Raw genomic sequence first — 14,126 nt, 5'->3', positions numbered from 1 at the left:
TTCCAACACAGAATACAATATATCTGAAAATGTAGAAAGACATCCAAAATATTTACTAAATTTTAATTGGTATTCTATTGTTTAACAGTGCGATTAAAACTGCTATTAATTGCTATTAAGTTTTTTAATTGCAATTCATTTTTTTGAGTTAATCACGTGAGTTAACTGGGATTAATCGACAGCCCTATTAACTGAGCCTCCTGTGATCATTTAAACTGGTAGTGTGAATGGTTGGTATTTGTTATGTGACATTTTCCATTTACAGATTAAACCCTCTGCCCTTTGGTGACCTTGTCCCTGCACCGCACAAAGTGGCCATGCTACTACATGTTAAGCAAGAAGTAAAAAGTATAGTTAGATTAACTGTCAGCAAAGCATTTAGAAAAATTTAGCACGTGTACTAGAAAGGTGAAGAGCTGAAGTCAACAGATGTGTCTCACAACTTCACACTATGCCTGACTGGTGCAGAGTCATTAATAACAAGTTCACACTTTAGCCCTTCAGTGTCCTGTTTCTTCTCTCTACCTTTAGAGACAACGAGGGACATTTTCAACTGCAGCATGTGCAACAGGAAGCTGCTCTCACTTCTGCTGGAGGTCTGTTATAGAAGAGTCTAAGCGCTAACAATGCAAGAGGTGGCCCTATCATACATATGCTCTCTACAGTCTTTTTGGTGCACTGGCATTCTGTGTAAGGCAGTGGTGTCATCTCCTGAAAGAGGATAGCATCACCTCCACAGTCTGATATTAGCCCCAGCCACTCATACTGTCAATGGGAAATGCATTTAACTGGAAAAAGAAGCTGAGGAATTCACTGTAAATCATGGCTAATACAATCACTACAGCAGTCCCCTCTGCTCTTTGTTTGAGATTGTGGGAAAGGCCGATTTGCTGAAGATTTCTGCTGAACTGATCAGCAGTGAAAGAGTTATGTGAAAGTTATGTGAATTGATCAGCAGTGAAAGATGAATTGTAATTAGTCTTCAGAGACAACGCTCAATGAAGGTGTTAATGGCTACCATTGACCACAGACCTGGCTAAAGCTGATGCATGCTCTCTATATAAATAAAGGCACAACCACCTGCCTTTGTGTAGAGATAGCTGAAACAAAAAAGCTACTGTCCAAGGCAAGGGCCAGCATGGCAAGACCTGAGTGGAAGATAAATCCATGTGAGCCAAGGGATTTCCCTAGGGCCTGATTGCAAACATAAGCTGCAAATATTGACCGGTTGCAGCTGTGTGTGTGTGGTGTGTTTCAGTGAGAGAAAGCTAGCAGACAGAGTATGTCTACACAGCAAAGAAAAACCTGCAAAGCTGGCCCATGCCAGCCAACTCAGACTCGCAGGGCTGGGGTAGTTTCATTGCTGTGTAGACTTCTGGGCTTGGGAGGGAGCCCGAGCTCTGGTACCCTCTCACCACACAGGGTCGAACCCAGGCTCAGTTGTATTTGCATATCCATACCTGCTAAGCTCCCACATTAAGGGCCTTGATGCAATAACCAGTGAGGTCAATGGCAATGTTTGCATTGGAATGGGCCATATGTTTGTAAGAGGGCATTTCGGGAAAATCCAGTCAGTGTCATATGCTGAGGCAGTATATAATAGAGCAGAGGTTCTCAAACTGTGGTCTGCGGATCACCAGTGATCCCCCAGCTGCATTCACGGGTCCGCGGATAGTTCCCTCTAAGGTGTGTGCCTGGGCAGCCGCACACGAGAGAGTGAAGGGCCAGCGTGGATGCACTAATTAGGTGTCTGGACCCTGGAGAAGATGCACATGTAAGGTGAGGCGGTGGCCTTGTGGGGAATAGGGGGTAGGTGGGAGGGGAAGAGGGGGTGGGGGGAATTTGGGATTTGTGGGGCTGCAATGGCCAGAGAAAGAGGTGACTTTCCCCAGCTCCACGGCTGTGGCTGGTGGGGAGAAATGGTCCTCCTTTCCTAGCCTCAGCTCTGTGGCTGCTGTGGCGGGGGAGAGACCACACTCCTTCCCAGCCCCAGCTCAGGGGCTGCTGCGGCGGGGGAGAGAGGGAGAGACCCCCACCTCCTTCCCAGCCACAGCTTGGGGACTGCTGCGGCGGGGGAGAGAGGGCACATCCATTGCATTAGAAAGGTAAAACTACTGATATTACAATATGAGTTGTGTGCTTTTATTTGTAGAACAAGAAAACATTCATTAGTATTAAGGTTTTTTTTATATAGCGCTTTTATCCAAAGAGCTTTACAATAGTTAGCTAACGGTACAAACAACATTTGGAAGGATCATTAAGTGGTCCACGGAGACCCTTAGAAATTTTCAAGTGGTCTGTGAAAAAAAAAGTTTGAGAAGCACTGGAAGAGAGTAGCTGGAGCACAGTGCACTCTGGGATGTTCCGTTGCACAGAGAACTGGGAGGAAGAAGAAGCAGCCAAACTGGGTTAAACAGGAACAATTAGGGTCCCATCTGCACTGAATAAAGCTGTGGTAAGTGGATTACAGATATGTGCCAGGCTAGGCCACTGGCAAGGGTGGCACACAACTGCAATGGTTACAAGCCATGTGGTATGTGGACATAAAGGAACCAGTTCATTAATGACTCAGCATTCAGTGGTCCAGCATACAAAGAGAGAGAGCCAAGACAGTGCAACATTCAGGCTTTATTCCTTCCTCTACATGTACTTTCTTCTCTCATCAAGTTTCAGAGTAGCAGCCGTGTTAGTCTGTATTCGCAAAAAGAAAAGGAGTACTTGTGGCACCTTAGAGACTAACAAATTGCATCCAATGAAGTGAGCTGTAGCTCACGAAAGCTTATGCTCAAATAAATTTGTTAGTCTCTAAGGTGCCACAAGTACTCCTTTTCTTCTCTCATCAAGCACTTTCTGAAAGAAAAGTTCTCTAAATTCCTATATGACAGCACATACAATCCAACAGGATATAAATGTTCAACACATCAAGACTTTTAGAATGATACCTTACAAGGCATACTTTGTGCAAAACTTATAATTATATCACCATGGTGAATATGGGGTGCTAGGATGTTGCTTTGGAGTACAGAATGTCACAAGTGCCCTCTATTGGGAAGCAATCCATTTGAACATATAGTGTGACAAGGCTTGCGTATGCAGCCAGTCCTCCTGCAATGTTTCAGAAATCCAGCAGAGTTGCCTTTTTCTTACAGATCCACTTGTATGATGAATGACAGCTATCCGCATGAATCTCCTGCTTCTTGAAAGCAGCACAGCCCCCTCCACCTTTTCTGTCTTTCATGGTAAAACTGGGGGGAAAAATCTCAAAGGTGAGCTAATAACTTCTGAAATGGGTTGAGGATACCCCATTATGCTTTTGGATTTACAAGACCAAACCCAAAATCGGGAATTTTCAGATCTGGGTTCCATTTTCTCCAAACCGTCAAAGCTCAGGTGTGTTTGGATACAGAGTTCTGATTTTGGATCATCTCTAGCTAACTTTTAAGCTGGTTGAAGGAAGCAGTAAGTTTTTGAGATAGGTTTTGATTTAGTGCTTTGGTACAGTTAGAGCACATCTCCCCATATCTAAATGGATACCAGGAATGCAAATAGTAAGCAACAGGGGTTGCAACTGCACCCGCCTACTGACTAAAGCTGGACAGAATCCTACCCTAAACACACACACACAAAATTTTGAGTTTTCAATGAAAAATCAAAACCAATCATATTTTGACCAAACACTGATATTTTCATTCCTTCAGGATGGAAAGAAGCTGCTGCCAATTGCAGAGGAAACAAGGAAGTTTCAGCCAGAGTGAGCAAATCACAGAAACACTGCCTGGAGCAAGGTAAGTGCCTAGGATTCCTTTAGCAAAGGTCAGTCAAAACAGAGTTTAAGAAAACCTGTATTTGTGCTGGAAATGGCCCACCTTGATTATCATACACATTGTAGGGAGAGTGGTCGCTTTGGATGAGCTATTACCAGCAGGAGAGCGAGTTTGTGTGTGTGGTTTTTGGAGGGGGGTGGGGGGGGTGAGAAAACCTGGATTTGTGCTGGAAATGGCCCAACTTGATGATCACTTTAGATAAGCTATTACCAGCAGGACAGTGGGGTGGGAGGAGGTATTGTTTCATGGTCTCTGTGTATATAATGTCTTCTGCAGTTTCCACAGTATGCAACCGATGAAGTGAGCTGTAGCTCACGAAAGCTCATGCTCAAATAAATTGGTTAGTCTCTAAGGTGCCACAAGTACTCCTTTTCATTTTAAGATACAACAGTGCCCCTTGAAAGTCTCCATTTGCTCTCAGCAAGGACCAGCAAGACCAGGAACATTTCCCACCACGAGTATTAAGGCTTCTTCTGCTTTCCTGCCACACACACACTGGTGATATCTCTGCCCACAAACCAACCCTTGCTCCTACTAGAGCGCCAGAAGTTTGTCTGCGCTGCTGTAACCCAGTTTCCTATAATCTTGTCATGCCTTCTCACCACTTTGTTATGTTAGCTGCAGCTCAATACATACACAGTTATACCACATCCTTCAAATAAAGCATGAACAGATTTTACAGAAAAGAGGAAAAGTGAGAGAGAGATTTAATGTTTTACTGAGAAACGTTTTACAGAGAAGAAGAGAATAGAGACAGTGGGTGAGTGGGATTGTAGCTGGGTATGTGAACTGTGAAGTTGAGTACCGGAAAGAAGCAGAAAATGGCAGGGGTAATGGTAAAAGAGGGCTCCGGAGAAAGCTTCAAAATGTGACTCCAGAGCACCCTGCAGGCTCAAAAAGCAGAAGGCAAATAAAAATCACACCACATCTATTATTTGTACATAATCTCATGATTTTAAAGCCAATCTCATGATATTTGGTGAGTCTAACTCATGATTTTTGAACATTTGGGGTTGGCGATACTGTGAGTGAGTGAGTGTTACAGTCGTGAGAAAAGAGTTAGAAGGCTGCTGGTCAGTGGCAGATGGTAAATGGGGTAAGTGTAAGTGTGGGGAGGCATTAGTGGGGGGATGGAAAAGTGAGTGTGAGAGTGAGGGGAAATCTGAGGGAGGCAGCAATGTGGAGTGGGAAAAATCAGTAGGGTTTAGTTTGAATCAGAGGATAATTCTGACTGAAAAGAATGTATCAAAAGGCTAATGGAGGACATGTAGTGCTCTTTCTACCTGAGATACACAACGTGACCAGGGAAAAGTGAGTAGCAGCTCTGTAGGATTTTGGTACTTTTCAAGCAAACGTATATGAAGCTCAGCCTGCCTCAGCACTCAAGAGCCTTCTTAGGCTGAGGTATCAGGGTAAAGGGAATGACGCAATGGGAGCAGCAAATTGTGCACTAGGGCTGGGCAAACCAATTGCTTTAGAACTAATTTAACTTCAAGAAGAAAAACAACACTGACCTGTATCCTTGTAATTTGGGGTCATCAAGCCACATCCATCCTCCTTCTTTGAAATTTAATCCAATCCAGCGAAAACTAGCATCTTCATATTGGGTACTGAAAAATCCCTGTGGGTGAGATGATAACCTGAATATGTAAGTCTCTTGCTGAAATCCAGGAGTGTGGTGTCTGTTTTGCTCCTCTGAAGAATAGGGCAATACTTCAGTACTCACCATTTCTGCCTCACTTTCAAAAATCAGGAGGCTGGATTTCCTGGTTGCACAATAATCTTTGCTGGCCTGCCAGATTTTCTTCTCCTCTGAGAAGTAGTAACACCTTCCGCTGTGCAGCAGCCACTCAGGGGGGCAGAGCTCACACTCTGCTCCTGCAAGGGCATTCATATATTTTTGGTCCTTTTACGATGCTTTACATCAGTACATTTTTTAAAGTTTATACCTGTGAAAATTCTCAATATTATAGGCTTTTCACACAAACAATACAAAGCTTTGCTGTTCTGTAGTTACGAAAGGAAACTGAGTATCAGGATAACTAGATGCTGATCTGAACTCTGCTCGTAACTTGCTATAACCTTGGGGAAGTCACCTAGGCCCTCATTTTCAACACTTCTGGTGCCCAGCCTGAGGCTTTTAGGGGCTGCTTTTCAGAGGTGCTTAGTATCCACAGCACACATTCACTTCAGATGGAGTTGTGGCTACTTAGAACCTCTGAAATTCAGGTCGACAATGTCTCAAGCTGGGCTCCCAAAATTAGTGGAGAGTCTTGAAATTTGAGCCTATTGATCTATGACTTCGTTTACCCATCTGTAAAATTATTATAACAATACTTATGCTGTCTTGTAGAGGTGTCGTGAGGCTTAGGTAATATTTGTTAAACCCTTTGAGATCCTTGAATGAAACTTGCCTTATACCTTGGTATTAAAGGACAGCTTTCCGGTTTTGTAGTACCCAGAAAAAATGCACCTAAGTTTTTGCACCCACAGCTACGGTGGCAAATCCAACAATTTAGAGGCATAAATAACTGAGCTGCAACTACATTTTTGTTTGGATTTTTGTGCTCAGCTAACTATGGGCACAAAAAAATGCAGGCACAATTTTTGTGGGCCTGATTTTACCTGCAAAAAAACCTCTTAGTATTGTATTGCCTTTCACTGGTCTGTCTCAATAAAGCTACATACTTGAAAGACCAGAGGCGTTCAGCCACTGGAACACCAAGGCCCACAGTAGACTGGCAGCTTTTCCACGTGTTTGAGAACTGCATCAAATGTAGGTACCATTTACCCTTTTAAAATAAAAATAAATGCACACCACTGTAATATATGCACTTAAAGGACTTTTCCTTGCCAGATTCATAGAAATTACTGCTCGTTCGGGTTCACCACCAGTAGAAACCTGCATTTGATCAGTTTTGTGCTCTCCCTTAATTTACAATGTGGATGTGGCCGTAGGCTGAATATTAGGATTACACTGCTCCCGGGGCAGTGTAAGCATACCTTCCGCATAGTGAGCAGCCTTCTACTACGTTGCCTGCCCCTGCTCCCACTGAAATCAAAGGGAGTCTTGCTATTAACTTCAACTGGAGCATGATGGGACCCAGAGATATGACAAACAAACATCTTCTTGCAGAAATATTTTATCTCCTCACCCTGTTTATTTCCACACAGATTCTCTTTCAGTCTGCTCAGTACCAAGGAGTGAGCTCCATGGGTATCTTCCATTGAAGTGTGGTTTGTGTTATGCCTTAGTGATGCCTCTGTCTTCACAGCCTTTTCACAACACTCCCTCAAGGCTTACACACAAAAAAGGAGATAAATTGATGGTTAATAGGGACTTTGGTTACATAAAATGAGGGGAAAGATGGTTTTGCAGCTAAGGTACTGGGCTAGGACGTAAGAGATCTGGGTTCCCAGCTCTCCCTCAGCCTTCCATTGTGACTTTAGATGAGGTGTTTATATTCTCTGTCTGTAAAATAGGGGTAATGCTACTTCCCTTACCTGACAGGTGGTGGTGAGGATTCATTCATTATTGTTAGTGAGGCACTTGTATACTACTGTAATGGGAGCATGCATTGCCTGTGATAGCAAGGGGACTGGACTCGATGACCCAGGAGGTCCCATCCAGTCCTATGTTCTTATAAGTAGACAGATAAAATGTTGGTAGATGAGGCCTGGAGGGGACAGGCTAGCTCCGCACCATTTTATTATGCAGAGTATGGTCACTGGGAAAAAACTAGATATTGACAATATGATTCTTCTCACTATACCTGTGAAACTCCACTGACTTCACTGGACTTATTCCTGATTTACAGCAAGGTATGGGAGAGGAGAATCAGGTCCATAGAACGAATACACCTTTTGGAGTTGACCTTCACCCTTCTCAACCTCAGATCAAAGTGATATCAGATTAATCACTCATCTGAAATTGCCCATCACAAACCCAAAATGCCAATGGCAATACAGTACAGAACTCACACTTATTGACTGTGCCATTTGGGCAGTGTCACTCACCTTGCAGAGCTAAGACGATTGCAACTCCTTGCAGCAGTGCCTTAGTCCCTAGAATTAGAGCAACAATGCACCAGCCTGGCTGCTGAGAGCAGGGACCTGGCAATAAGAAATGAAAGAGTTGGTTTTAGCAGAGAGAAGCTGCTGTACGTTAGCTCTGTTCCAATAAGTGTCAGTAGCTGGGTAGTTTAGATCTGAATAGAGGTGAGAGGTGCCCATTGGTAAAAAGGAGTCTACAAGCTAGGCTAAAAGGTCCCTTTTGAACCCTGATACAGTACAGAGGTGCTGCTGTTCAGAGAAGACAGAGTAAAATTTTTTGTTAAGCAACAAGCAGATTGTGGGTTGGGGTGGCGTCCTTCAAAGAAGATGTTGAATTATGTGCCTTTCTGCCCAGGTCCACTGGAAGTATGGTACTGTCTTGTAAGAAACTATGTTGTTTTGCAGCGTGAGAAGACTAGCACTTTTCTTCCCTACACTGATGAACTGGCAAGGTGGAAGTTCAAGATCACATACCACTTTGAGAAAAAAGTTAGGGGATAACTGACTGGAGAAGAAGGATGATCTTGTAGCTAAGATGTTGGACAGGGGTTTGGGAGATGGGAATTCTATTCATGTTGCTGCCACAGGCTTCATGTATGACCTTGGGCAAATCATTTAATATTTTCTGCTTTCCGGAAGTGTTGTGAGGATTAATTCACTATGCCAGATCTTCAGCTGGTGTAAGTTAGTGGAGCTGACATTGAAGCTACTTTGATTGATATCAGCTGAGACTCAGGCTCTTATTAGACTGTATGGCCCAGATCTCCAAGTGTATTTAAGTGCCTATCTCCCATTGCTTTTAGTTGGAGTTAGGCACCTAAATACCTTTGAGGATCTGGACCTATGTCTTCTCTCTCAACTTTATACAGATCCAAGGTATAGAAGCAAACACCAAGAATAGTTTAGATAATACTGGTGCTGCACAGAAATATTTTCTTTACACTTGAAATTGAACTTGTCCCCTAGGAGTCTATTAAAAAAAAACAAAGCTATTTCCACTAGGATCTATATTTCCCTTTGAATTTCATATTCAGCAGCTTGAGATTTGACATCCGACAGTAATCTCACTTGCAGCAGTGTATCTAAACTGGCTTCAGTGAAATTACTCCTGGATTATGCTGGTGAGATCAGAATCAGACAGAGGAGTGCCTCACCTGTGGCTTCTAATGCATCGGCATCTAGTAACACTAAACCAAACTTTTATTAAGATAGAGCCAAATCTTGCTCTCACTTGTATCTCCTACCCAGAGTGGAAAGTCTGATTCTGTGCAGAGAAAGATAAGAGAGGAGAGAGACAGCACAGGAAATAAGCTCCATATCTGTATTTTATATCAAACATACACGTGTCTTAATCCTACCTGTGTAGGAGCTTTGTTTCCTTTCTTTGAATTGTGGGATTGTGTAACCACAACCAGCCTTATCCTCCATCTCTAGGTCCCTAGAGTATGAGCTTTACTGCCAGGCAACTACAGACGGCAAGTACATACAGGAAGGGAGCAGGGGCAGGTCTCTTGAGAACTTCTAGGGGAAACTACACAGCAGATTGGCTATGATCATTTCCTTGTGACTACTGCCTCGCTTCAGGATCATAGGTGCCTCCTACCAGCCACAGTCATGGCTGGTTTAATTCACTATTCACCTCCTCAGGCTGAGTTCATACTAGCAAGCATGTGAATAGTCTCATTGAATCTCCATAGGATTATGTATCTGCTTAAAATGAAGGATGTGCTGAAGAGTTTTGCTGAAAAGGGATGTGATAATTCACATGTGCTTGAGTTCTTTGCTAAATTGGGGCCAAAAAGATGATTTCGTAAATATGTTGCCTTGTTCCTACTGTGCATATCTCTGACCTTCCCCTAGAGTCACAGCAGGAAGTGCGTCAGGCACAACAAGAGCCTGAGTTAAACTGTGGGGAAGGCAGCCAGTCAGAATGGATGTTCTCCCCAGGCAGGGATGAAATTTGCATGAGGGTTGAAATTTCCTGAGTCATCCCCAGTCTGACTCCAAGAGAGGCCAAAACTGTGCCATAGGATATGAAATCCCAAACTGCAGTTATGGCCACTGGGGGGTGCGGGAAGGATTGGGCCCTGTGCACTGGGAACATACAGTCTCAGGGTTATACCTGCATCTTTGTGATATGGACACCTATGCTACTGATTCCATGTCCTGGGACAGGCCCTCCTGGACTGCTCTATGCATATGGCAGCAGCAGAGGTGGGAGATTGATCCCAGCAATGTCCTTGTTCATATGCCACATGATCCCTGTCACATCCTGCATATGGATATGTCTGTTGTCCAATAGTATGTCAAGTGTGTGTGTGTGTGTGTACTTGTACATGGCTCCAGGAAAGTCCAAACAGGGATATTCTTGCTGGATTTATCCCAGTGGCCCCATATCCTGTGACTCCTGCTGGGTGTTCAGTTGGACTCTGCTCCATTTCTGGGTCTCAGACTTTAAAGCTAGATGGGACCATCATAACCATCTAGTCTGACCTCCTGCACATCACAGGCCACCACGCACCCACTCCTGCAATAGGCCCATAACCTCTGGCTGAGTTACTGAGGTCCTCAAATCATGATGTAAAGACTTCAAGTTACAGAAAATCTACCATTTACTCTAGTTCAAACCAGCACATGACCCATGCCACATGGTGCAGAGGAAGGTGAAACCCCTTCTCCAGGTCTCTGCCAATCTGATCAGGTGGAAAATTCCTTCCTGACCCCAAATATGGTGATCAGTTAGACCCTAAGCATGTGGGTGAGACCCACCAGCCAGACACCTGGGAAAGAATTCTCTGTAGCAACTCAGAGCCTTGTGTGTTTTGTGAGGGTCTTGTGAGTCTTTTCTTCCTGTTTCTGTTCCCTTTCCCCTCCTGCCTGGGGTTGGGTTGGCTCAGGAGTGAGCTCTGAAGATGTTGCTGGTGCTGTGTTCGGCAGCAATGACCAGGTTCTGAGTGACTGCTCTTTGTCTCTGGCTGGTTCATGTACCACGGCTGGTGAAATGAATAATTGCACAGCAGCTCGGTAGGGTGGTGTGGGGGAGTCGGGGCGGTCACTTGGTCAGGTAGTTACAGGTACAATTTGAAGCGCAGTAGAACAATTGAAACCAGGAGGACCCCTTAGAAATGCCAGTGTGGCATCCTCCTTGCCCTTCCCCACAGGCACTATGTTGGGCCAAAGCTGATGACTTGCACTCCAGTCACACTTTGTAGTCATGATGCTCAGCTTGTACTTTCCACCTTATGCCTGTTTCTTCAGGGCCCAAGACTTGAATTAAAAGCTCAGGCCTTTGGAAAATGTAGCTCTGAATCTGTAGGGATCATGAGGCAGCCGCCTCCCCATGAAACAGGTCTCCAGAACACATAACACCCACTCTCTTTAGGGACCAAGGGGTTCTGATTTATATGTAACAGGGTCTGAACGAGCTCTCCCCTGACAGCTAATGATGACCTGGGGAGGGGAAAAGACTTCAGGAGCAGACTGTATTTACACTCCATGCATCTGAAGAAGTGAGGTTTTTACCCACGAAAGCTTATGCTCAAATAAATCTGTTAGTCTTTAAGGTGCCACCAGACTCCTTGTTGTTTTTGTGGTTACAGACTAACATGGCTACACCCTGATACTTGTATTTATATGAACACACCTACTCTGCCTAGCTATCCAGCAGACAGAGCTGTGTTGCTAAAGTGATCCATTTTGGCTGGTGTTGGGTTACAAATCAGGCAAAGGTGCTCCTCAACAAGGCAGACAAGATCGTCCAGCAGCTGGTGAAGAAGTGGCTGTTCCTTCCCCAGAGAGCCAGCAACGAGCTGGTCTATATCGCCCACAGGCATGGTGGTGCCAATGTCCCCCGCATGGGTGACCTGTGTGACATCGCCGTGATCACCCACGCCTTCCGCCTGCTGACGTGTTCCGACACCATGGTAAGGAACATCGCAGCAAACGCCCTCCATGACGCAACAAAGAAGCAGGTTGGCAGAGCCCCCTCCAGCCAAGACACCGCCAGCTTCCTGAGCGGTTTCCTGGATAGCGAATTCGGACGGGATGGGCGCGACATTGCTTCACTGTGGTCCTGTGCTCGCAAAGCCACCCGTCGCCTGGGGAAGCGCATCGGCTGCCACTGGAAGTGGTGTGAGGAGCGCCAGGAGCTGGGAGTCCTGGTGCCGCAGATCAGGTCTGAGGACAACACCATCGACACCCCGAGTGCCAGGGGCATGCTGGAGAGGACCCTGAAGGCAGCCATCCACTCGCTGTACATGGAAACCCTGAAGCGTAAACCAGACCAGGGTAAAGCCTTCGAACTGACCAGCAAGTGGGAAGCCAGCAACCACTTCCTCGCTGGGGGCGGCTTCACCCATTTCGCCGACTGGCGGTTCATCCACCGTGCCCGGCTCAACTGCATCCTGCTCAACGGAGCAGTCCGCCACGGGAACCGAGACAAGCGTTGCAGGAAGTGCGGCTACTCCAACGAGACCCTGCCCCACGTCCTGTGCAGCTGCAAGCCCCACTCCAGAGCCTGGCAGCTGCGCCACAACGCCATCCAGAACCGCCTAGTGAAAGCCATCGCACCGCGCCTGGGGGAGATCGCCGTGAATGGCGCCATCCCCGGTACTGACAGCCAGTTGCGACCCGACGTGGTAGTCACCAACGAGGCCCAGAAAAAGATCATCCTCGTCGACATCACGGTCTCCTTCGAGAACAGGACCCCGGCCTTCCGAGAAGCCCAAGCTCGTAAGCTGGAAAAATACGCCCCTCTGGCCGACACCCTGAGAGCGAAGGGCTACGAGGTGCAGATGGATGCCCTGATCGTTGGAGCATTGGGCGCTTGGGACCCCTGCAACGAGTGTGTGCTGCGGACCTGTGGAATCTGTCGACGCTACGCATGGCTCATGCGGTGCCTCATGGTCTCGGACACCATCCGATGGTCCAGGGACATCTACATCAAACACATCACCGGCCACCGACAGTACCAGGAGGTATGAGCTGGTACGACATCGTGCATCCACTATGGGAAAGGGACTGAGAGGCTTTTTCCACTGGACCGTATGAACTGAAACCATAAACTCACTGAACATTAAATCCCACCAAATGAGGGTGGATCCATCTCTATCATCGTATCCGCTCATTATACTCCACACCTGAACATAGCCATTATATGAACAACATACCCCCATATCTCAATGTCTGTACTTTGACCGGTTAAACTTTTACCCCCAATCGGGGAGATTGCAGATCATGTATTCCTTACGCCACCAGCTCCTAAACTGAATTTCGTACCCCTTGATAATCTGTACCTTATTCCCTGATAACCAGAAACTTCTATGCTTGAACTCTGTACCGTTTTCTTTTTCTCTCAACATAATCTTAATAAAATTTTTAAATTTGAATGCAGGGAAAATGATTATATTGTTGTCCTTATTGTATGAGCAAAGGGCAGCAGAACTGTGCTTAGCCTGCCCTGACTGAGGAAGTTACCCTCAATTGAACTGCACTTGCTAAGCAGGGGGTAAGGGGCTAAATCCTAGTGAAAAGGAGAGAGAGGGTGTGGGTAGGTATTCCTATCTGGTGGTGTGGACTCTACCTTAGAGACTTGGATGTTATTCAACAACCCCTCCCCTGCCCCCATTTAAAGACAGAGCTGAAACAAGACTCCTGAAGGGCTGGAGAGACCAGACGCTTCTGAGCAGTAACACACCAATATAGAACACTGACTTCTGACTCTATGGGCCTGATTCCCCATGGCCTGGCACCATACATAGTCATTTCCCCCAAAACAAAGTGAGTGCAAAGTGAATGGAAAATACTGAAATAGTTTATGAGATGGGAGAACTCATCGGATTCTGACATCACAGTCAGTTGGGAGGGGAACTTGGGCAGGCATGGAAGGACAGTTGAAAATAGATGGGATTTTTATTCAGATTGTTAAAGTCTCTGGGCCTGATTCCCCACTGCAATCACTCCAGTTTTATACCAGTTTCACTCCCCTGACATCACCCAATGTCACAGCCTGGTCTTTGTATAATTGAAATTGGTTTGTATTAAAAAGCAATACCAGGCACATTTCACAGGCAGTGACAGGAAAGAGTGTGATCAGATACAGAAGTTTTCTCCACTTCCTGCAGTGACATTCACATAGTGGCCAAAGCATTAAAGTTTGCTAAAACCACAGTGCTGTTTGCTGACTGCTCATGCCAAATTATGTCAGCAAAGAGCTACCCAGCAAAGACATTTTTCTCATAATCTCTCATG

At 45.6% G+C, this 14,126-nt stretch overlaps 1 protein-coding gene across 1 annotated transcript; it reads right to left on the bottom strand.

Annotated features, from left to right (window-relative positions):
- Positions 1-2,762: 2,762 nt before the first annotated feature.
- Positions 2,763-9,305, bottom strand: LOC144268735 (killer cell lectin-like receptor subfamily F member 1). Its single transcript, XM_077823917.1, has 6 exons — positions 9,236-9,305; positions 7,842-7,937; positions 6,980-7,123; positions 5,551-5,702; positions 5,339-5,445; positions 2,763-3,245 (listed from the first exon to the last, which is right to left on the bottom strand). The coding sequence occupies exons 1-6, from the start codon at positions 9,303-9,305 to the stop codon at positions 3,116-3,118; spliced, it is 699 nt and encodes a 232-aa protein (XP_077680043.1). The 3' UTR covers positions 2,763-3,115.
- Between the last annotated feature and the right edge of the window lie 4,821 nt (positions 9,306-14,126).

This window comes from Eretmochelys imbricata, chromosome 1 (genome assembly GCF_965152235.1).
Source record: "Eretmochelys imbricata isolate rEreImb1 chromosome 1, rEreImb1.hap1, whole genome shotgun sequence".
Taxonomy (NCBI): domain Eukaryota; kingdom Metazoa; phylum Chordata; order Testudines; family Cheloniidae; genus Eretmochelys; species Eretmochelys imbricata.
The sequence above is the reverse complement of the archived record's forward strand: the minus strand, read 5'-3'. Positions and strand labels throughout refer to the sequence as shown.

What these genes read in the sequence shown, in the direction of transcription:
- LOC144268735 (XM_077823917.1), bottom strand. Translation starts at nt 9,305, where the DNA reads ATGGAGGATAAGGCTGGTTGTGGTTACACAATCCCACAATTCAAAGAA. An exon ending in TCTGTGTGGAAATAAACAGG is followed by an intron (nt 5,703 to 6,979) that starts GTGAGGAGATAA and finishes ATGCCCTTGCAG; the next exon opens with GAGCAGAGTGTGAGCTCTGC. An exon ending in TTGAAAGTGAGGCAGAAATG is followed by an intron (nt 5,446 to 5,550) that starts GTGAGTACTGAA and finishes TCTCACCCACAG; the next exon opens with GGATTTTTCAGTACCCAATA.